General features: G+C 33.4%; 1 protein-coding gene across 1 annotated transcript in view; it reads left to right on the top strand.

Moving 5' to 3' along the window:
- LOC140441781 (sodium/potassium-transporting ATPase subunit beta-1-like) overlaps window positions 1-24573 on the top strand; it is a 123593-nt gene that overhangs the window by 73997 nt on the left and 25023 nt on the right. Inside the window, exons 2-5 of the mRNA XM_072532697.1 lie at window positions 12398-12655; window positions 14916-15085; window positions 15145-15222; window positions 19791-19977. Coding sequence (XP_072388798.1) covers window positions 12398-12655; window positions 14916-15085; window positions 15145-15222; window positions 19791-19977 — 693 coding nt within the window. The remainder of the gene's footprint in view (window positions 1-12397; window positions 12656-14915; window positions 15086-15144; window positions 15223-19790; window positions 19978-24573) is intronic.

Raw genomic sequence — 24573 nt, 5'->3', positions numbered from 1 at the left:
AAACCATCTGTATCTTTGATCTGTCCTGTCTGTGTTGTTCTTCTCCTTCCTGTCATTTCTTTAATCTTTTTGTGTACATTAAAAAAGTCATATTTTCGCTCCAGTTGTTCCAACTCCTGGCATTGCTCACTTAGCCATCTTTCTCTAGCTTCTCTTATTTTCTTTTTTATCAGTTTATCTGTTTCTTTGTATCTTATCGGATTATTTGTTTTATGTACCCTTCTTTCACACATCAACTGTAGTATTTCCTCATTCATCCATTCTTTATGTTTCCTTTCTTTCGGTGTTAAATTTTCTCTCTCTGCCAGCATTACGGCATGTTTAATATTCTCCCATTTTTGGTCTATGTTATCAGTATTTCTATTCAGTTTCTCTATATATTGTAAATTTTCTTTGATGTTCACTATTGTTTTCTCTTTTATATGTTGTTCACTCAGTCTTCTCACGTCATTTTTTTTCTGTATGTGTTTTTGAATGATCTTTAGTTTTATTCTTAATGTGACTACTACAGGATTGTGATCCGAGCCTATATCTGCTCCTGGGTAGGTTTTAGCTGAGAGTATAGAGTTGCGGAATCTTTGTCTAACAAGGACAAAGTCAATTTGATTTCTGACTACTCTACCTTTGGTGTCACTCGGAGATTTCCATGTGTACAGTCGTCTGTTAGGTAACTTGAAAAGAGTGTTAGCAACTACTAACTCCTCCGCTTGACAAAATTGTACCATACGGTCTCCTCGTTCGTTTCGTTCTCCTAATCCATAGTCACCCACGTAACCGTCCACACATCCATGTCCAATTTTGGCATTAAAATCGCCCATTTTTGGCATTAAAATCGCCCATTACTACTGTAGTGTGATGTTTCTTCATTGATTTTAGAATTTGTTCTAGATCGTAGTAGAAACTTTCAATTTCATCATCATCTTTATCAGCCGTAGGAGCATATACTTGTATAATATTTATAATTTGTTTATTTGACTGAAGTTGTAGTGCCATTATTCTATCAGAGAAGGGAGTAAAGCTTGTTACACAGTTACTGATTTTCTTTGATACCAAGACAGCGACACCGTAACGATGAGTTGAACTGATGGTGCCTGAATAATAAAGTGTTCCACTATTATTCGTGCATTTTCCTGATCCTGGCCACTGTACATCACTTATACCTAGGACATCAATTTTAAGGTTTTCCATTTCAAGGGCTACATTAGTTAATTTACCTGCTGCAAAGAGGCTTCTTACATTCCACGTCGCTATTCTTAACATCTTAAGGTGATTGACATTACTTACACAGGGATTTCGCTGGTTCACGACCTGAGAGGCCCTATGGTCTGTCTGTGGTTTTCCTCTCCTGCCGGATCTTGGGTTCCGAGGTCCATGATCAGTAACATGAGTGATTGATGTGACATTTGCCATCATGATTATACTAGGGAATCTTAAAGATCATTAATACAGTGGTTTCCCGTTGCCTTCTGTATCCTTACGCCGTTGACCATTCCTTGATTCATCCGCCTTCGAGACAGATTTCTCTGTCTCAGGACAAAAGAGTGCCCTACCACTTACCCACTCTTCCGCCCGAAGCCGTTGGTAGGTAAGTGGGGGATTGCTTATACCGGCAATCGCTCGGTGGAATTGTCGCCATATCTGGCTACCCTCACTTAGTTTAGCCTGCAGACCAATGCAGTTGCCCGGGGTGTGGCACGTGGAGCCATAAGTGAGAGTTAGTTGTCTTATGAGGACCAGTTATCAAGAACCATCTCCCGTCTATGACGCTCGATGTGGTCGTTCCGATAGAAGGTGCTACCTCTATAACACAACACTACACCCCAAGAAGAGAATTGCATTATAGCAAATACTTTGTTTCAACAACCTAAAAGACGACTATATGCCTGGAAATCTCCAGCTGATCAAGAAGGAAAGGTAATCAGAAATCAAATCGATTACATTATCATTAACAAAAGGTTTAGAAACAGTATTACATCTGCAAAACATTCCCAAGTGCAGACGCAGCAACTAATCATAATCTGCTCTGTGCTGGATTCAAACTAAAATTAAAAATAATAAAAACCCCGACAGCTCAGAAAAAACATATTAATCGACTCCTAAGAAATGCCGAAATAGCAGATGAGTTCGGAAATAAGATAAATCATGACATTAAAAAACAGCTAGAAAGATCTCAACAAGAAAATATCGGACAAAATATAGATATAATGAATTGCGCCGTGGTTACTATAGCAGACCAAGTTTTGAAATCAGAAAAAGAGCCAGTAAAGAAAAAAGATTGAATGACCCATAACATACTAGACCTTATTCAGCAGAAAGACGAAATTGTAAAAATAAAGATGAGATATAGAGAAATATATAGAGAATATATATAGAGAATATATCGACAAATAAGATACGAGGTTAAGCGAGCAAAAGAGGTCTGGATGGAACAGATATGTCGTGAGATGGAAGAACTACAAAGAAAACATGACGAGTTTAATATACACAAAAAACTTACGTAGAAATTACCTACGCTCAGGGAAAAAGAACTCCCCACCTTCTGAGAAACAACAAATGTAAAATTATTCTCGACTTAAACGAAAAAAAGGAAGAATGGGCCAACTACATAAAAGAGCTCTTCCTGGATACGAAGCCACCACTCAACACCACAAAGTATACATATACTGGTCCTAGTATTTTAAAAGCAGAAGTAGAGAAAGCCATCAAACAAAGCAAAAATGGGAAATCTCCAGGCCCTGACCAAATACTATCAGACTGGCTTAAACTTCTAGACGTCGACAATGTCTCAGAACTAACAAACATTTATAACCACACATACGAAACTGGAACACTGCCACAAATATGGTTGAAGTCTACATTTATCCCACTTCTAAAAAAACCTAATACATCATCATGTAAAGACTTTAGACTAATTAGTCTCACAAGTCACTCTCTCAAGCTACTTCTTAGGATAATTCTTAATAGAATCAAGCAGAAATGTGAAGACACAATAGGAAATAAACAATTCGGTTTCAGAGAAGAATTGGGAATAAGGAAAGGTTTGTTCCCAATGGTAACACTACTTCAACGAACATGGGAAGTACAGAAACCAATTTACGTCTGTTTTATAGATTTTGAGAAGGCGTTTGATAGGATTCAACATGGTAGCCTGTTCGAATATCTAGAAATGATTAAAATAGATGATAAAGATCTGGGACTTTTACAACATCTATATTAGAATCAAGAAGCTTCTATTCTGGTGGACGGCACAGAAACAGACAAAATTTGTATTCAAAGAGATGGTAGACAGGGTTGTGTGTTGTCCCCAACTTTGTTTAACGTTTACTCAGAAATAATTTTTGGATAATCCTTGGAAGGGCAATGTGGAGCTCGAATCGGGGGAGAAACTATTAACAACATCAAATATGCAGATGACACCGCGATCACGGTTGAAAGTATCGAAGATCTTCAATTCCTTATAGATCGAGTCACTATAGAATGCTCTAATAACGGACTAAGCATAAATACAACAAAGGCAAAGTTACTTGTGGTTAGTAAACAAGACCTCGGCGCTATACAACTAATTGTCAATAATGAACCAATAAGAAAAGTTAACCATTTTAAATACCAAGGATGTAGGATAAACGAGACACTAAATCCGGATGAAGAAATTAAAACTCGTATAGAAATTGCAAGAGGAGCATTTATGAAACTTAGATCTATTCTGAGCAATTCTCAGCTAAACTTGTTATGTGTATCCTGTATTACTATATGGATGGGAAACCTGGATTATGAAGGTTAAAATGATGAATAAATTAGAAGCCTTTGAGATGTGGTTATATCGTAGAATGCTTAAAATATCATGGGTTCAACACATTTCAAACAGAGAAGTCTTGAACAGAGTAGGTCAAGGTGAAGGCGACTTAATAAAGATGATAAAAAAGAGAAAACTCTAATATCTGGGGCATATAATGAAAGGAAGCAGATACGGGATAATGCAGGTGATACTCAACAGAAAGATCGACGGAAAAAGAGGAATTGGTAGGAAGAAATACTCATGGCTCCAAAACCTTCGTCAATGGACTGGCTTATCAGTAGATTAATTATTACATCCCGTGCAAGATCGAGAACGATATCGGCAAATCGTCATACGAATTACCCACGCCTAAAACTTGGGCACGGTACTCAAAGAAGAAGAAGATATACTCCGAAGAGTTATTTACACAATCATCTGAAAACTGTACAGAAGGGATCAAGATAAATGGTGAAAATATAAATAACATTCGTTATGCCGACGATACAGTCATAATCGCTGAAAATGAGAAAGACCTGCAAACGCTACTGAACAAAACTTGTGATACTGTTATTGTGAAGATATTGAAGATATTGTGAAGATATAGAAGTCTGTATTACTGAAGATCTAAATCCGAAATCAGAAATTCGGTCAAGAATAGAGCAATCAAGAGCAGCCTTTTTGAAGATGAGGAAATTTGTGGTAACCAAACTCTCATGTTATATCCACTCTATTCTTCGTTATAGTGCCGAAGCTTGGACTGTTAATTTTCACTTATTGAGAAAGCTGGAAGCTTTTGAGCTTGTGGCTTTTTAGAAGAATTTTGAAAATACCATGGACCGATGATATTACGATCGAAATAGTCTTACACAGAATGGGAAGAGACAGAGAACTTTTGACCGCGATTAAAAGGAGAAAGACAGCATATTTTGGGCACATAATTAGAAATGAGAAGTACTAGTTTTTGCAGCTGATTATAAAGGGTAAAATCAAAGGAAAAAGGGAAATATCTTTGCTGAAAACATTCGCGACTGGACCGGGTTAAACACACAGACGCTTTTAAGGAAAGCAGAAAATAGGGACGAAGTTGCAATGGTTATAGCCAACCTTCATTAGTGTAGTTGGCACTAGACGAAGATTCTTGTAAGTGCGTTCATAAGGCGAGAATAAGTGCAGTACTTTTTACTAGGGTGTCGAAGTGAGGAGACGTGTTGGGTGCCATTCGATAGATTTTGAAAAAATATTGAAAACGTGTTTTTCAGTTTTTTGATCCAATGTAAATTTCGCAAAATATTCGACCGTCCCGCTTCTTTTGACACACCCTATATAATAAGCAAAAACTAATTCGTGCCATATTCATTTAGTTCAAGTTCAAAATATGTACAAAAAAGGCAAGGCAAGATATTAAGATATATAAAAAATATTTGTTGCCGTATAAAAATACATCTAGCTATTTTATTAATTAAGCACCCAAGTAACGGTCCTGAAATCAACAGACCGCATTGCCGTTCGTGCGAAATTTAAATCTGATTGCGTACAATTTACACATACTATAATAAGCACTGTGTTATTATATTCAATCATTAAGTCGTTAACAACAGTGATAACCACTACACCTTGCACGATATATCCGAAACTAAATTAAAAACTATTTTGTAATAGGTAAAAGTCTAAAAACCAGTTTACAAACAAATATAAAAAACACGCAGATATGAAAAGTCAAACAATAACGGTTGTATTGTTCTGAAGCTATTTTCTAGTGGCATGTTAATGTAATTACTATTTAAATGGGAATAAGCCACAATTAAAGGTAAAAGTACGTTTATTGACGTTTCAATTTCCACTTCGGAAATCGTTCTCAAAATAACATTAGTAAATTAAACAAATTTTGTTTTTTTTGTTACTTGGTGAAAAATTCTTCTAATAATTTAAATTTATCTGACTCATTTATATTGACAATTCAGACATACATTATACATTTTAAAGTACACGACTTTAAAAATGATATTGCCAATATTGTTGAGTTCCGTTCCAAGGACGACTTTACTTGTAAGATAGTTCATTCGATTACATGAAATCAACTTTAACTTGAAAATATCCGTCAGAAAAAATCATAGCATGTAATTCGTCTTTAAAAAAACAAACACATGCCGTGATGACAGTAAAAATCTCCTGTTAGTGATTCCATAGTAAATTATGAGATTATTATGTATATATGTATAATGTATGTCTGAATTGACAATATAAATGAGTCAGATAAAATTAAATTATTAGAAGAATTTTTCAACAAGTAACAAAAAAACAAAATTTGTTTAATTTACTAATGTTTGTATTTTGAAAATGATTTCCGAAATGGAAATTGAAACGTCAATAAACGTACTTTAACCTTTAATTGTGGCTTATTCCCATTTAAATAGTAATTACAATAACGGTTGTACTCAATTTTCACCTTGTTGTCATATTTTAAATTTAAAAAAATATATCGGGAATATTCAGATTTTCTTTACATACGATTCCTATAAGAGCGAACATTTCATTGGTTAGAACTAGACGTCATTATTAGATTCGCTGAGATTGGAAATTGTAACTGACGTTTGTCATAATATTGGAAACAATTTCTAGGTTAAACATGATACACTGATACTTAGACAAGGAAAAAGGGAGTACAGGTAACGCTCATTTAATAAACCTTGGGTTTTTTTGGGATGAGCTTACATTTAAGTTCCGGGGCATAAATCATGCACCAAAGAGCATAATAGAATTGGGAGCTGCGCTTAATAACGAATGGGAAGCAATGCCTCAAGAATTTATTAGAAAAGTCATCCGATCCATGTGGAATCGATTAGAAAGTGTAATTAGGAGTAGGGGTGGTAATATACTAAATAATTGAGAAATTCATGTTGTAATTGATGATTTCTCTGTTCATAACGTCTTTCTTGCGTTAGTTCCAATGATGAATATTTAGGAAATTTTGTTTGTATTGCATATTGCTTTTATAATGCGTCTTCCAAATAATGCAATAGCAGTTTTTGTAAATTCAATAATAAAGTTATTGTTTGCACATTAGATTTTTTTATTTTCATACTTCTTACATTGAAACAGAAGGTGTAATCTTAAATATTGCTTTTTAGTCGATTATTGTGCACTCAAGTGTATATATGTTACGAAACGTCGAATATAAAAGTTAACAGCGAAATGAGTACAATTCGTCAAACCTTACGTGTATGAATTGGTATCAAAAGACTGTTATAACGTTATTTCTGTATTTCCTACGTCTTCAGACAGTCGGGTAGATGCAAACTCCTACACTGAAAGTGGAAATCAAAACGTCAAAAATATACTTATTTTAAACTTAAATTGTGGCTTATTATTATTAAAATTAGTAATTGCAAGATGTATAAGTTACACAAGGTATTTATTTCATCCCTCGGTTTCGTCAATTGGGCTTCGTCAGTAAATCGGGTCCTATACAATAAGCGATCATTATTGACAATTCACCTAGCAAATTGTAATCGTGTGATTTCATCTTCTAGATGCAATCGTTGGACTTGTTAGACCAACTTTAGGTTTGGGTTTAAATTATTATTTCCTAATACTCCCTCTACTTTTGATTCAGAACCATCGCTGGTACTTATTTTGGGATCTGTTTCGACTGCATCAATGATATAACCTTCTTGTAAACGATCCAATGCTCGTTCAGATTTTGATTTAAGAAATGTTCCATTTGATTTTAAATAATTAAAGACTGATTCAATCGTTTGATGATTCGGAACTCGAAATTATGGAACTTAATTATCTTTGATATTTTCTGCTGGCATCTCTGCCATTTCCATCACAAAACCCGTGAACAAAAATAATGTATGAATATTCTGCTATTGAAAATTGCGGTGGCATTTTGCAATTAATTAAAATAATTTTTTTCCGTAGCTAATGTTAAAGTGTTGCTATAACAACTGTTTTGAGTAGATAAAGTATCACTTTAACCGCAAGGGTAGATAAAGTGACACTTTAACAGCAAGAGTAGATAAAATGTTTTATAGTTTTTTTTATTCAATAAAATTTACAAATTCAAACACATTAAGGATTAAAAACAACTGAAATTTTACAATTAAAATTAATAGAAATATCTATTTTTGGAGCATCACAACACGTTTGCTGGTTGCTCGGATACAGCAATCTTATTGCTTATCGACTCTTCAATGTAAGATTCTGCAACAGATGACGATTTCCATCCACCTAAACGTTTAACTATTACTAGATCAGCTCCAGAATTTGCGAACATAGTAGCTGAAGAACGACGGAAACAATACTCCGTGTACATTTCTGAATTTGCAAGTTTCAAAAAATCTGCAATCTTGGGGATATTATATATACATATAGTGTTAATCCCCACCGGTTGAGTAGTGCACTTTTGCTGTCGGTAATTTACAAAAAACTTACTGTGAGCTACGTTTTTGGGGCGCAAGGCAATATACTTTCTCACAATTTGAAAAAAAAACTCTTGTCAGCAATACAAAAACGACCTTTCCTGCTTGGTTTTAGTATCAGATAATGAAACAATTATCACCGATTTTCTGTCGTCCACGTTAAACACTTCTAACTTGTACAATTCATCGGACCTAGTCGCTCCATGCACACCAAAAATAGCAATAACCTTCATCAACAAATAGACGTCATCAGCAGCTTCTCTCAGAAATTTAATAATGTCATCTGACTCCAGGATTTTGGACTTTTCAGCTTTGTATCCTCCACTCAGGTTTTTTAGTAAAGTGGTTAACTTGCTGAATTTAGAAATGTCACAATTTTCATTCACCAACAACGTACGCTTCAGCATCGAATAATACGACCATAATGACGATGGCATCGCTTTCTTCGACTTTTCAGAAAAATACGCCAGAAGTATTTTTTCCCTCACGCCATTGATATTCTTAATGCTTTTCCACTTTTTAAAAGACTGGTATTCTTTTTCATACATCATCCTAGATTTTTGTGACAACAATAAACTTTCTGCTTCCAACGCTGCATTTTCTACATCTGATGGCAGGTTTTACTTTTCTTGTGTCAATTCCTTTCCATCCATTTAGTATTTATTCACTTTGTACACAAAACGCAACAATATTCTCCACAAAAACCAAAACGTAACATTTGTTTGACATTTGTTGACAGAGTAATTCATATCCCTAGCAACGGAGCAACACAATTGCGATTTTTGTGCTAAAAATTACAATTTTCTTTGAAATTCTATTTTTCACCTGAACTTGAAGTCTTGCTATAGAAATAAATGTTGTATTGCACACGACGATAAAATCGCATTATCTTCTCTAGCATAATTAGCGTCTCAACTGACGTCTCGACGCTAAAAAACGCTCTCGAAGATAAAGTACAATTTTATCGTCTTGTACAATAAATAACTATAAATAACGTACACTACCTCAACAACTAATGAAAAAGCATCAAAATAGTAAGGTTCAGTTAAATTCACAATAATAAATGGTGAGGTAATGATGAAAATTACAGCAACAATATTTCTTGTTTATTTTGTTTAATTTTATTTTATTTATGTTTTTCACAAATTTAACAACAAAATACAAACATAATGCAAATTACTTTAAATGTTAATTTTATTTTTCATTAACTCAAAACTAAAACTGATTATTACTGTAGCCTTTTCTTTTGAGCAAAAGTAAAATCAAATTCTGATAATTCAAAAAACGACGTTACCGATAAATCACTATATACTAAACAAATATTATGCAGGACGATGTTTTAATGTTATATAAAACAACTTGTACGTTTTAACTCATTAACGAAGATGATCCCGATCGAAATATGCAGTTTAGTGACATTTTGAAGAATTTATGTAACCGCAATCCACGTTGTATCAACCAAATTTCAGTAACTCGTCAAATCAACGTCAAGTCGTCGGACAATCCTAACTGGAGTAAGGATTATCCTCACCTGATGACTGAAGCTCATATTCAACATCATCAGAAAATAAATGTAGGGCGGGAATAATGTCACAATAATTATTCGTCCATATTCTTTTGAAGAAAATCTTACAGTTTTTAAACCAGTGTTTTCCTGAGAGGTAAATCGGTAGACGAGGACCAAATGAGTGGCCCCAAGATCTCCAAATCTTATACTTTTACATTCTTTCTATGGAGTTATTTAAAATTAAAAGTTTATATAGCTAAACCACAAAATCTATAGTCGTTGTCAGACCGCATTAGAGACGAAGTTAATGAAGTGATTACTTGATTCGAAGCAGTAAAACAAACAATATTTCACTATTTATTGAATACTTTTAATAATGTTGTGAATTTATTAAAAGGTTTAATATATATAACACTTACGGATTTAATTTATTTTTTTTTTTATATTAACTTATCTGACAATAATTTATATATATATATATATATATATATATATATATATATATATATATATATATATATATATATATATATATATCCGTACGTAACAATTAAATTCGCGAGCGCGCCTCAGAATTAACTGTCCCCTCCAAATAAAATGTCCTGTTAATATATGCCATTGCCGTTACGCTAGAACCATCGACAGCCTTCTCGACTAGCGGCGAAATTATAACGGCAAAGGCAAACGGGTATTCTCGCATCGGTTCGACCTTTTTCTGGAAGGTCCGTTCAGGTAAATAGACGCCTCTCGTAAAATCTAAAACATAAGCATGTGAATAAAAACATGTTTACAGGTTAAAACTATGACTCATATTTTTACGTAACAATAATAAGAATCTTGATAGCCAACGGTTATTACAATACAATAACGAACAACATCAAGTGAACTCTACTGACTTATTCTATAGTTACAATCTGACATGACATATGTCACTTTTAAGATCAAGCGGAAATTGTGGTATTTTAACACCTCCCCTCAATTCCGCCAAAATAACTTAAAACTAATTATTCAACAATAGCATCAGATAAGTATCATCTACTACAGTAAAAGTAATTATATATAAGTTTCCTCTTAACATTTCACTCATGATAAAATTAAAATTATGGTATACTTAGCAGAATATATTCCAATTCATTGCACTGTAAAATATCTTTCAGATTGAGTTTAACACCCAGATTACTTAAAATATGTAAATTGCCATTCTTTTCAGCTTTTATGGTTACACCTTGCTTTCTTCTTCTTCTTGATGTGCCTATCCGTTACGAATGTTGGCGATCATCATGGCAATCTTTATCTTATTTGCAGCAGCGCGAAAAAGCTGCACAGATGTTGTATTGAACCAGATTCTGAGGTTCTTTAACCAAGATGTTCTTCTTCTTCTTGGACCTCGTTTTCCAAATATTTTTCTTTGCAGGATGGCTTGAAGGAGAGCATATCTGGATTCATTTCGCATAATATGTCCGAAGAATTGTAACTTTCGAGATTTGATGGTGGTCACTACCTCTCAGTTCTTATTCATTCTTCTGAGGACCTCCTCATTGGTGACTCGGTCAGTCCACGGGATCTTAAGTATTCTCCGATATAGCCACATCTCAAATGCTTCCAGTTTTCTGTACATATCTTCGTTCAAGGTCCACGATTTAACACCATAACAAGAACAAAGAAGACGTAGCATCTCAGCATTCTTATTTTTGTATCAAGAGAGAGGTTGTGACTAATGAAGAAGGTCCCATCCGATTGAAAGTGGATCTAGCTTTTCCGATGCGTGCTCTAATCTCCTGGTTGTTGGTCCATTCTTCATTTATTATGGTGCCGAGGTAGTTGTAGTGCGTCATTCTTTATACAGGGGATTGTTTGACATAGAGTTGACCTTCTGTTATCCTTTTCATGCTTATTATCATAAGTTTGTCTTCTTGACGTTTATATTGAGTCCATATTGTTGACTCTAATACGTGATTTTGTTTATAAGAACTTCATATCTGATGTTGTTTAGCAAATATGTTGTTGTTTATTCTTTCAGAGTACAGATTGAAGATTAAAGGAGACAAAATAAAGCCTTGCCTCACTCCACGCATGATTTTCGCATACTCACACTGTATACTTTCGCATACAGTGTGTTCACCTTCAACTCTGAGATTTTCTGTCTGATTCCAGTAAATATTTCTAATTATTTTCAGATCCTTGTTGTAAATTCCTGCTTCTTTTAGTATTTGCATCATCCTGACGTGCTGTACTCGATCAAACGCTTTCTCGTAATCAACCAGACATGCGTATACGTCGCAGTTAACGTCTCTGCATCTCTGGAATAAGACTTGTACTGAGCCTCTCTAGTATCAACAGCATTTGTGAACCCGAACCCGAACACTTTGCTTTGCCACACTAATATTATGAGCTACAGTTTTAATTTCCGTTAAAAAACTTCCCGAAGCTGCATTTATCAAAGTTTTTCTACACTTGGTCGTTTTGAATCGACGTTAAACTGCAGTTCACGTAAATCTGTGTACGATTAATGATACATAACAGATATGAAGAAACGATCTAAAGTAAAAAAGTTTAGTATGATACATTTAAATATTGATAAAAACTGATTATTTACATTTACTAAATTAAATTTTTACATTTCTTTTTTATTTTTAGAAGAGAAATTAACAAAAGGCGATGAATTACACTTACAATTTTATTCTGTTACAGGTCAGCTGCTGTTTTTCTACTCAATATTCTACATTGTCTTAGCTGCCTTATTTGCTATATGTATGCAAGGTTTATTTGCTACATTAGACGACAGAGTGCCTAAATGGACATTAGATCGAAGCCTTATAGGAGTTAATCCCGGCCTAGGATTCCGGCCTATTTCCAATGTAACTGAGGACGGCTCCCTTATTTGGTATAATATAACAAACCATACTACAATAAATAAATGGGTGGGTTTGATAGATACATTTTTATTACGTAAGTATTTTCTTCTGCCAATAATTTTATACCTTATTAATAATTAACTACTTTTAAAATCTGATTTGATATGATGTGAGTACATTGGTCAAAGGTTTTCCTTTTGAGACATATGGGTAGCTCCGATTTAAATACATAGTTTAATTTACCAAACGCTGCCCAGGCTAATGCTATGCGACGTGGGAGCTCTCTTATCTCGTTATCTCTGCCCAACCGAATTTCATATCCTAGGTACTTATACGATGTAGTCTGCACAATATCCCTTCCATCAACAGCATTATTTCGATTTAGCACCAGATTAGTCATTATTTGTGTCTTGTTCATATTAATCTTTAGTCAGACCTCCAAGGAAGCGTAATATAAATTTTCACATTGTTATTGCATCATCCATACGATCGGCTGTAAGAACGATGTCATGTGCAAATTTAAAATGACTGAACTTCTCTTCATTTATGTTGATACCATGCTCGTTCAGATGTGCCTTCTTACAAGTATGTTCTAAAAGCGTCGTGAATAGCTTTGGAGAGACTATGTTTTTTTGCCGTACTCCGCGCTGTATACAGAATTTATTTGTTTCTTGTTCAGATAGTTTTAAGCTAGCTGTGGCATTTTGGTAGATATATTATATAGATAAATTATGTAGTAAGGGTCTATTCGGGGAACAAGGAAACGCACCAGGTCCTGATCAAATTCCAGTTTAACTGTTAAAACCCTTAAATGACGGCAATATAAAGAGATTCACCCGAATTCTCAACCACATATATGTAGAGGGCAACATCCCGGAGTAATGGCTTAAATCGATATTTTTACCTCTACCAAAAAACAACAATCCCAAATCATGTAATGACTATAGATCGATAAGCCTAATTCGCCACCATTTAAAGATTCCCTTGAAAATTGTTCAAAACCGAATTTATAAGGAATGTGAGGAGCAGATAGATAAAACGCAGTTTGGCTTCAGAGGACGCATGGGTAAAAGAGAGGCATTATTTGCGTTGACGGTAATCTTGCAGAAATGTCGGGAATATATCAAGAGTGTATATGTATGCTTCATAGACTTTAGGAAGGCCTTTGACCGAGTGCAGCATATGAAGTTAATAGATGAATTAAAAAACATCAATTTAGACAAAAAAAGAGAATGTTGAGAATTACATGGACTGCCAGGGTCACCAATGAGGAAGTGCTGAGAAGGATGGGTCGAGACAAATAATTGTTGAGAACAATAAAAGTACGCAACACTGCATACCTTGGACACATACTGAGGAATGATAAATATAGTCTTCTGCAAGGGAAATAAAAGGGAATAGGTAGAGAGAGGAAGGTCATGGCTGCGAAATATTCGAGACTGGACAAACATGACTGTAGACGAATTATTTCACGTTGCAAAAGACAGAGAAATTTTTAGAAATGTGGTCGCCAACCGTTAATGGGGCCGGTATAGGAAGAAGAAGGCCTATTAGGCATTCTGTCAATGCTTTTAACATTTTCTGATGGCTTATGGTATCAAATGCTTTCTCGTAGTCGATAAATATCGGTGCTAATGGTTTGTTGTATTCTGCAGACTTCTCTATTAGGTTCTTTATCACTGGTAAGTGGTCGTTAGTGCTGTATCCCGATCTAAATCCAGCTTGTTCTCTATGCTGATATATATATATATATATATATATATATATATATATATATATATATATATATATATATACACTTTGGTAGGTAACTTTCGGGAAAGCGTCAAGTTAAGGATCGGTTAGAGATGGTATAAGCCAGTTTGGTGTAGAACTTTATTCTAAATGTGAAATTTTCGGTGATAGGCTGTCACCTTCATCAGCATCTAAATGGAAAACTTATTTAGTACAAATGGTGGAAGTTAACATTTAAAAATAAAAACCTACATTGAAAATGTTCAGTTGGTCCTAGTGGTGAAGAACACCACTAGAACCAACAACACATTTTCTCTAGCCGATCCTTGACTTGACGCTTTCCCGAAAGTTACCTACCAAAGAATTGTATTCTTAGCGTCGTTATATACACTATATATATATATATATATATATATATATATATATATATATATATATATATATATATACGTGTGTGTGTGTGTGTGTGTGTGTGTGTGTGTGTGTGTGTGTGTGTGTGTGTGTGTGTGTTTTATTTTGTCTTTTCGCGTCTTCACACAACTTAATAAATTCAACACAAATTAATACATTTAACAAAAGTTATTTATTAATGTAATTTATTACATCTACTTATATTTTAGCCTATAAAGCAAATCAAACCGGTAAGAATTTCGTTCCTTGTAATAAAGACAAACGTCCTGGATCAAAGGAAGTATGTGAAACGAGTATAACCAACTTTAAAAATTGTAGTCCTGGTCGGATGTACGGGTACAATACTTCTACGCCATGTGTCTTTCTGAAATTGAATAGAGTAAGTTTTTATCAAAAAGAAAAGGCATTGCTTTTTAACCAAAGTTTTCTAACTTGTAGATTTTCGATTGGGTTCCCCAATTTATAACCTCACCTCAAGAAGGAATGCCGAAAGATTTAGCCGATCACATCCAAAAGGTAAGCTAGTTTATAAATGCATTTTTACAAACAAATATACAACGTTATTTGTCTTGTAGCATGTATGTACAGTCGGAAAAATGAAAGATTACCCATGAAGGATCATATCAATCGCTTATTTTGTATTTGCTGTCTTTTTCTATAAATAACAAATGTTTCTTATAGAAAAAGACAGCAAATACAAAATAAGTGATTGATATGATCGTTTATGGGTAATCTTTCATTTTTCCGACTGTACTTTTTTAGGGTTTTAATATAAAATGGCTACCTTTGAAACTTTGTTTTACGAAAGGAAATAAACTTACATAGTTCACATAGCCAATGACAGGTATCACTGAGAGGGCGAAGGTAGGATCCTGGAATTCACTGTTAAGGACATCAAAATATACCTGATTAAATTATCAGTTGAGTTTTTATCATCAAAAGTTATTACTCAAGTTTATCCGGGTTATATGGTCATTTTATATTTTCTTCTAAAAATCGGCCCATTTCCAGTAGTAGTTGGAATAATAATTCCTAGTTGGGTAATACAATTGTAAGTGTTGCATCTGAGGAACGTTTAGATTGGGAAATTGCAAAGTAAGCCATTGTTAAAATCAATGAACCATGTTCGAATAGTCAGATAGACAAACAGAAAAGTGGTTCAAAATGTATAAAAAAACACGGATATTGGTCTTATCACGACCATCATACTGACCAAATAAAACTAAAACGGTTTGTATGAGTGGCTTTTCGGTACCTACACAGAATAGGAAAAACTGTGAGGTAAGTTTTTCTGAATAAGAACATCAAAGAATGGCAAAGACGCTTCGAACTCAACTTTCATCGTGAATTGAATACTGGGATGTATTCCATTCAGGGGGAAGAGGAAGAGATTGAATGCGTCTTTACCATGGGGCCAAATGGCAAAGGTGTCATCAACGTACCGTAACCAGCAAGTGGGTTTAAGATTTGATGAGGACAAGGCTGTTATTTCAAAATGTTCCATGTATATATCAGCTATTACGGGAGAGAGGGGGATCCCATTGGGGCACCTTTGATTTGACGATGGAAATGATTTTGGACTAAAAAGTATGTATTAGACATGCAGTGTTTTATAAGAGATAATGTGTCTTATGGGAATTCATATTTAAAGTCCAAGATGGAACTGGTTTCATCGATAGGAATGATAGTGAACAAAGAAACAATGTCAAAACTAACTAGTATATCTGAGGGTAAAATAGAAATTTTTTCAGAAGATCAATGAAATGAAAAGAGTTTTTTTTTCAGAATTTAGAAAGAATTTGAAAAATGGGGCCTTAATATGAATATGTCAAAGACAGAGTATCGTAAAATAGGAGATGATGAAGAAGATCCAGAGTTAGAAATTAGAAACACAAACACATGCAATGAATATAAATAAGTCGGATCTATAATATCTAAAAAAGGCACTACCAAAAGAGACATCGAAAACAGAACGCAGCAGGGAAAAAAAAGCGGTAAACATTCTAAACTCTCTACTATGGTCTAAAGATATTAGACAAGAAACGAAATTGACAATCTATCCAACCTTGGTAGAGCCTATTATGGCTTATGGGGCAGAAGTTTGACAGATCACGAAAAAAGTTAGAAACAGAATAGACGTAGTAGAAATGGATTTTCTAAGGAGAGCGTGTGGTGTATCCAAAAAAGATCATATTAGGAATGAAGATATTAGATGGAGGATAAATACTGTATATTCCAGTGTAGACAGAATTGAACCAGTGTGGTATGGTCACGTGAAGCGAATGAATGAAGATAGATGGCCAAAGAAAGCTTTAAATTACATACCACAACAAAGAAGAAGAAGGGGAAGGCTTTCAGTTGTCTGGAAAGAAAATGTACGGCACATAATGAAAGATAGAACCATTAAAGAAGACGAATGGATGGACAGAAAACGATGGCGGTCGAAATGCGAGAAGCGGCAGAGGCTGTAGGAACCTTCATCAGCATCATCAACTAGCCTCTAACGTCCACTGCTGATCATAGGCCTTTCGCATGCTTTTCCACTTAGTCCGATTTTGCGCCATCTGAATCCAATTTGTAGTCACTCTTTTTATATCATCTGTCCGTCTCATTGGGGGGTAGGAACCTTGCTTATATATATATATATATATATATATATATATATATATATATATATATATATATATATATATATATAAGCAAGGTTCCTACAGCCTCTGCCGCTTCTCGCATTTCGACCACCATCGTTTTTTGTCCATACATTCGTCTTTATTTGAAATTTTATTTAATTTTGTTTAATTTTATTTAATTTTGGTAATTTTATTGAATTTTGTTTAATTTTATTTAATTTTATTTAATTTCACTTAATGTTATTTAATTTTACTTAATTTTATTTAATTTTATTCACGGTATTTAATTCTATGTACACTCACGGACAAAAATATCGAATATTTTGGAATCTTCTAATTTTTTTTTGTGGTTTTTATTATTACTACTATTATTTCAAAATAATATTAGATTATTGATGATACTCATATGCTCGTAGGCTGGTTTGAAATATGTTGACGTTATTTTGACGTTTATTCAGCGTTTAGTGTCATTCGTACATTTTATCATACAAAATTTTTTCACGTAAAGGAAAAATGATACTAATTCGGTTCTTTTTAGTTTAATTCATTAAGTTTAATTAAATACTGTTTTGATTTAACTAAATCTAAAACAAGTATGCCATCAAATCGACACTGCGATGAAGCCCAGGCAGCACAGATTGTAATTTTGTACGAGGAAGGATATACACAGAAAGATATCGCAAGACGTCTCAGGAGAAGTCAATCTACACTTTTGAATACTTTAAAAACGTACCGCGAAATAGTAAATTTTGTACGAAGGCCTGGTCAAGGACGCCCAAGGTGCACGACCGCAATTGATAACCGTTTTTTGGTTCTTAATTCTACACGAAATCGTTCATTGACATCGATGCACCTCAGAAATGAGCTATTAAATGTTAGACAAGTTAACGTAAATTCAGAAACAGTTAGACGAAGATTAAAAGAAGCAAACTTAAAGGCCAAACGTCCCGCCAACGTTCTACGTCTTCTCCAAAATCATAAAGCTCGTCGTTTAGAATTTGCAAGAACACATATTCAGTGGAATATCGACAACTGGAAAAATTTTCTTTTCACTGATGAGAGCAGAATCCTATTATAGAAGTCAGATGATTAAAGCCAGTTCTACATAAGAGTGGGAGAACTATTCGCCAGCTGCAATCTCGCCCAGACCGTTAGTTTTGGAGGTGGTGGCATAATTCTTTGGGAAGATAGTAGTTGGGAGGTACGCACCGCACTTGTGAAAGTGATTTGATGGATGACTGGTGCCTCTTACGTTTAAAACATCCTATAAGATCATATTTTCCCATATGTTGGTTACATTTAATATGAAAGATTAATATTAATGCACGATAATGCTCGAACACATGCCGCTGCCATAGTTAGCAAGAGGCAAAAGGCCATAGAGGTCCATTCGAAGATTGGATTGACCACCGTTTAGGATTTAAATCCAATAGAGCACATGTGGGGTCAACTAAAACGCCTCATACAACAAAAAAATCCCGTTTCAAATACGATAGATCAGCTTCGGTTTGCTGCATAGGATAATTATTGGAATGTAATTTCACAAGGATATGTCCAAAATTTACTTGCAAGCATGTCGAGAAATATGCAAGCAGTAATAAGAGATAGAGGGGAAATACTCGTTACTGATCATGCACTTCTTTCAGTTAAAAAGACTTGTTAATGCAATTTAAATTAGCATTTAAGTTTAGAGTAAATTAACTTTATTTACCTAATATTAAGCATTTATTATTTTTTTCGCAATTTTCTCCGCATAAAAATTAAAATTGTCCATTAAACATTGTTAAAATAAACTTTATTTCACAATAAACGACTTGATTGATCAGAATTTATTTTTAAAAAACAAAAATTAAAAAATTCCAAAATATTCGCTATTTGTGTCCATGAGTGTATTTACCTTTATTTACTTTTATTTAATTTTAATTCATTTTACTTAATTTTATTCAATTTTTATTATTTTATTTAATTTTAATTAATTTTATTTCATTTTATTTTGATAAAACTGACGTTTGTGAAACGTCATTTTATTTTTAAAATAAATGTATAAATGTAATTTAAAATAAATAAAGTAAATGTATGTAAATCTTACCTTACAGTTACAGTAAAACTTTTAACTTATATTTTTAGCAATTTTATGAAAAAATTAATTACTTATGAAGTAGTTAAATTTCCGTGTAAGTATATTTGTATTATCAATTTGTAGAATGAAATAGCAATAAAACAACCGTATCATTTCAAGAACAAAATATGATTGAAATGTAATATGTATTGCATGGACGTATTAGCGATTTCTTTCCTAGAGATGGCGTAGTTACCCTACCGGAAAAACAGTGTAACTTGTCGTCGTAGCCTTTTATATAGATAGATAATTTCTTTTTATCATTAATTTACTATTCAAGAATGACATTATAATTTTAAAATTTTCAATTAATATTAACATATCTTTAATTTTAGCTGAAAGACGCAAATTCTACAGAGCGCATGATATGGGTAACGTGTAATGGTGTCGATGACTTCGATAAAGAAAACATAAAGGGATTCAATTACTATCCTAAAGGTTTCTCCAGTTCCTATTATCCTTACATGAACATCAAGAACTATTTGAGTCCTATCGTCGCCGTCGAAGTCGTCAACATAACTCGTAAGTCACGTTCGTATATTTATAGCTATTAGAAAATGAAGAAAATCTATTCGGTGTTTGGTATATGATGAAAACTTAGATAGCAAACTAATTTATTTTAAAAATTCCAAATTCCAAACACAACAAATTCCATTTATTATTGTAATATTTTCACTACTATTGTTTATAGTATGGTGAAAAACCGTTATTGTTCATTTTGGTTAAAATATAATTTTATATTAGGTATTAGTCTAGTCGCGAGAGATTTAACCTCTAAAAATAATACGAACAAGCTGAATTTGGCTAAGAATGTCAATTTTGGGACACCAAAAAAGATTTACTACTTTTACCTCAAGGCTTCCCCCTAAAATCGCCCTATTAGGGGGGAAATAGATTTAGCAAGAATATGTACGCGGTAGAAAAAAATATTTTCTTACCACTTTTGTGTAGAATGAATCGTTCTCCCAGAAACAATGCTTGGAGCGACCGGTGATTTTTAAACACAGGTGTACGCACGAAATCAATTTTAAATTAAATTTGTATCAACTTGACGGTAAAATTCCTGTTCGTGTGTAGGTAGGCGGGGTTCTACTAGTCGGTCATGTGGTCTGATGTATTTTTGACTTTTTCTTTAATACCGTTTGCCATGTTGTTGGAAGACTTTGAGCATGATCTCTTTGGTTTAGGCTGGAATTTTTTTCTATTTCCATTGATTTTCGTGTTTGGTTTAGATTTATTCAGGTAAAGTATCGACCACTTTATGGGTAAATATCGACTGTCATGATCGATATTACCCATCACAGACATCAAAGTATATCAAATACAATTCCTAAACTCAAAATTGTGACAATGCGACTGCCACAATAAATAAACAATAATAACACATAAACACATAGTAACACATAAAAAATAACAAAGATTATGTCCTGAGGCGAGCAATTTGTAAAAAATCGGCGAAAAAACAACTTTATGTAATATCTATAGAACTGAACGTCTGACTGATTACATGGATTTTGGTAGTTTGGTAACTGTGTCGCAAGGTGGCAGCACGTATTGGAGTACTGAAATTACACTTTACTTTCAAAACATTGTAGTCATCGATATGGTCCGCTGATCCATATTAGACCATCTTTCCTTATTAGTACAAAAGGTACCACAAAAAACCACCTCGCTCTCCTGATCTTCCACCTTTGGACTTTTTCGTATGGGGTTAGGTGAAGCAACAAATTTACTGACATGAGCATGAACGTGCCGGAAATTTAGACGAATTACGTCAAAAAATCATTCAGGTCTTTCAAAGCATAACACCCAAAATGTTGTCGAATACCCGAAGGCAATTATACAATAGATTAGGCTACTGCTTGGCTGAACGTAGTGGACATTTTGAAAATTTAATTTTAAAATAGTTTTAAATAAAATTATAAAATTGTTATTTTTAAGAATAAATTGTTTTTATTTATGCCGTTAGGAATTTATTATGTTGTTTTTTATGAATTGAGATTAAAGAAACTGTTGATTTAATCTAAGATATGAACCTGCTTTTAATTCTTGTAATCACACGTTGAAATATTTTCCCAGACCATCTTAAAAATAAACTTTCTTTCGGCAACGATGTACAGACAAGACTGCCCATAGTGCTTACGGGTCTATCACAGACATGTGGTTACATGTGATTCTCTCGGACATATAAGTCTATATAATGTTTTCTCAGTTGTTTCGCGTTGCGTTGTCTTAATGCCCTATAGAAATAATTTAAATATTTGACCTTCTACAGCTGAACAGTATCCAATCTGTCATAAAAACTTCTACGGAGAGATGTAAGAGTTTCTGCTGTAACAGAATTGAAGAATTCTCCTATTCGGTTTTTTAATTCATCCAAATTTTGGGCTGTAGCATCAGGATGATCGTAGATGATGCTTTTTAAATGTCCCAAAAAAAGAGAAGATCTGGAGATCGCTTAATATCGTCTGTGCCACTGATAACCCAATTCGGGAAAGTATTGTATAAGTACTTCCTAATTATTCGAGCATTGTGAACTGAACAGCTGTCTTTTTGAGGCAATAATAACTCTCATAATTTTTAACAATATTATGAACTGACTATACGCAAGGAATTAGTTTCCCCTAAAAAACACAGAAAATAAATCTACACACTGTTGTCCAAAATTACCACCATAAAACCATTTTATTGTTTGAAGCTTTTCTGCGGGAAGATAAACAGACATGTTTACAAAAATAAATTAAAAATCTACGCTGTTATTGCTTTAAACAACCATTGTATAATGCCAAATGAACGCGACGGGGCAACGGAGTTTCATGGAAAGTCGACGGCGCGCAGTGTTGCAATTTATAGTGTGTATATCTAATTTAAAACATAGCGTACTGTTTATATATATATATATATATATATATATATATATATATATATATATATATATATATATATATATATACAGTATACTCCCTCTATAACGAACACGGTTATTACGAGGTTTCGCTTATAACGAGATACATTAGATGTCCCGTGAAATTTCTATTGAACTATAACCGTCTATAGCGAGGCAAATTTGGTTATAACGAGTGAAAATAAGATCCAAAAACGTGTTTTTTACGTTTTTGGTCGGGTCGTGGCTATAAATAAATACCTTTTCAAACAGCCCCTCAATAAACTTAACTGCAGCCCGCAATAAACTTCTTTACAATGAATAAATACAACTGTTTCACATCTTTAGAAAATATGATAGAATGATACTGGACCATTTAAAGCAGTTAAAAATGACAGAGTTCTTAAAATTGCAGAAGCAATAGTTTATGTTATCCTTGAAAATACGCTTTATACATTATGTAGTTGGAAAAAAATATAAGTACCTACAGATTTTTTGTTTTAACGTATATCATTGATAATAAAAGTAAACAACTCTTTTATGTTTTAATATATTTCATTGACAATAAAATTAAATAACTTTTTTTCAAAAACGCCATTTAAACAATATTTATTAGCATCTTATATTGCTCCGAATGGCTTCACTATAGGAAGTTAATGGTTTAGAAAACTACAGATTCATATGTATGCACAGTATTATGATTGTCTGATATAACGAGATCGGCTTATAACGAGGTAATTAGTCTGTCATTTCAGTTCTCGTTATAGAGGGAGTCTACTGTATATATATATATATATATATATATATATATATATATGTATATATATATATACACTATGCTATACATAATATAACTATACCTAACTATAAGAAATGGTCACTTAACTGTGTTAGATCTCTTCCTCATTATTTATCTCCTTCGTTCTCCCTCACTCTCTCTCTCTCTCCCTCTCTTAATATCAAATAAAATTTAAGATTGTCTATCTTATTCTAAGTATATTTTGTGTTTTCTTTTGACCATACAGAAAATTGGTTTAACATATTAATAAATATTTTATACAAAACATTAAACGTTCTTCTAAATGAATTTCCGTCGTTTACCAATATTCCTCATTTTAATTAGAATTGACCATGACACGAATTTCCCGTCGTCTCTCACACCCATGACAATAATTTCCTCGCCGCTTGTCTGACGTCTTTAAGGGTGCGGAAAATAACAACTTATTTCCGCCAATGGCTTTCTAGCGAACGATAGGTCGATAATGACTTTGTATGTCCTTACAAAAACGAGCCGTTTTAATCTACAGGTGACTAGATTAGTAATAGTAGAAAAAAAAGTTGTCTTTTCAATTCTGTATAAACAATAAATTGTTGTGGTATCATAGTTCCAGTTCAGTTGTTTGACTAATTTTGAAGATTTTGGGTCATTAGTATCCTCACAGCTTTCTAGTCAACATTGTAACTACTAATATATAACTATTATTTAAAAACCTTTATAACACTTTAAAAAACTCTTACATTTTAACGAAATTAAAAAAAAAAATAAAAAACTGTGTTTTGTTTATTATTACTACATATCGCTGCCTTAGAACAGAACTAGTCTATGTCCAAAATTGGCTTTTTGCTGTTTTTTTGACCAAAACTTTCCTTGTTACAGTGGGTAATTACTGCAGAAATATTATAAGTCCAGGTTTAAAATTATTTAAGCATTTCAAATAATACTGAAGTAGTCTATGTCCATTATCTTAATTTTGTTGGTGCAGAAGTAGTGTATGTCAACATTTATTAGTTCTCTTCTTATCTGAGGTAATTTAAATCAAATATACTGAGTGTAGAACTCTCCTATCTGGAGATAGACTAGTTCTGCACTCGCCAGATCGTGGCAGCACTAGTCTAGTTTTTGTAAACATAGGTTAGTTTGTGTTATTTGTACCTTAAAATCAACAGTAAAAATTGTACTCTAAAAACAATATTTTTCCTGTTTGAGAATTCAAATAATTATGTTGAGTCGTAAGAAAAATATGGTGGTACTGAAATAAGTATCAGTAATATTGATATAATTTTAATAGCTCTTGTTTGTACAATTAAATCATCATCATCATTAGTGCTACAGCCCTATAAAAGAACCTCGACCTTCCCAAGTCTATTACGCCAGTCAGTTCTATCCATTGCCAACTGTTGCCAGTTTGCTGCGCCTATTTGTCTACCATCCTCATCTACATCATCCCTCCATC

Source organism: Diabrotica undecimpunctata, chromosome 5 (genome assembly GCF_040954645.1).
Source record: "Diabrotica undecimpunctata isolate CICGRU chromosome 5, icDiaUnde3, whole genome shotgun sequence".
Taxonomy (NCBI): domain Eukaryota; kingdom Metazoa; phylum Arthropoda; class Insecta; order Coleoptera; family Chrysomelidae; genus Diabrotica; species Diabrotica undecimpunctata.
This window is presented reverse-complemented; position numbering and strand designations above follow the sequence as displayed.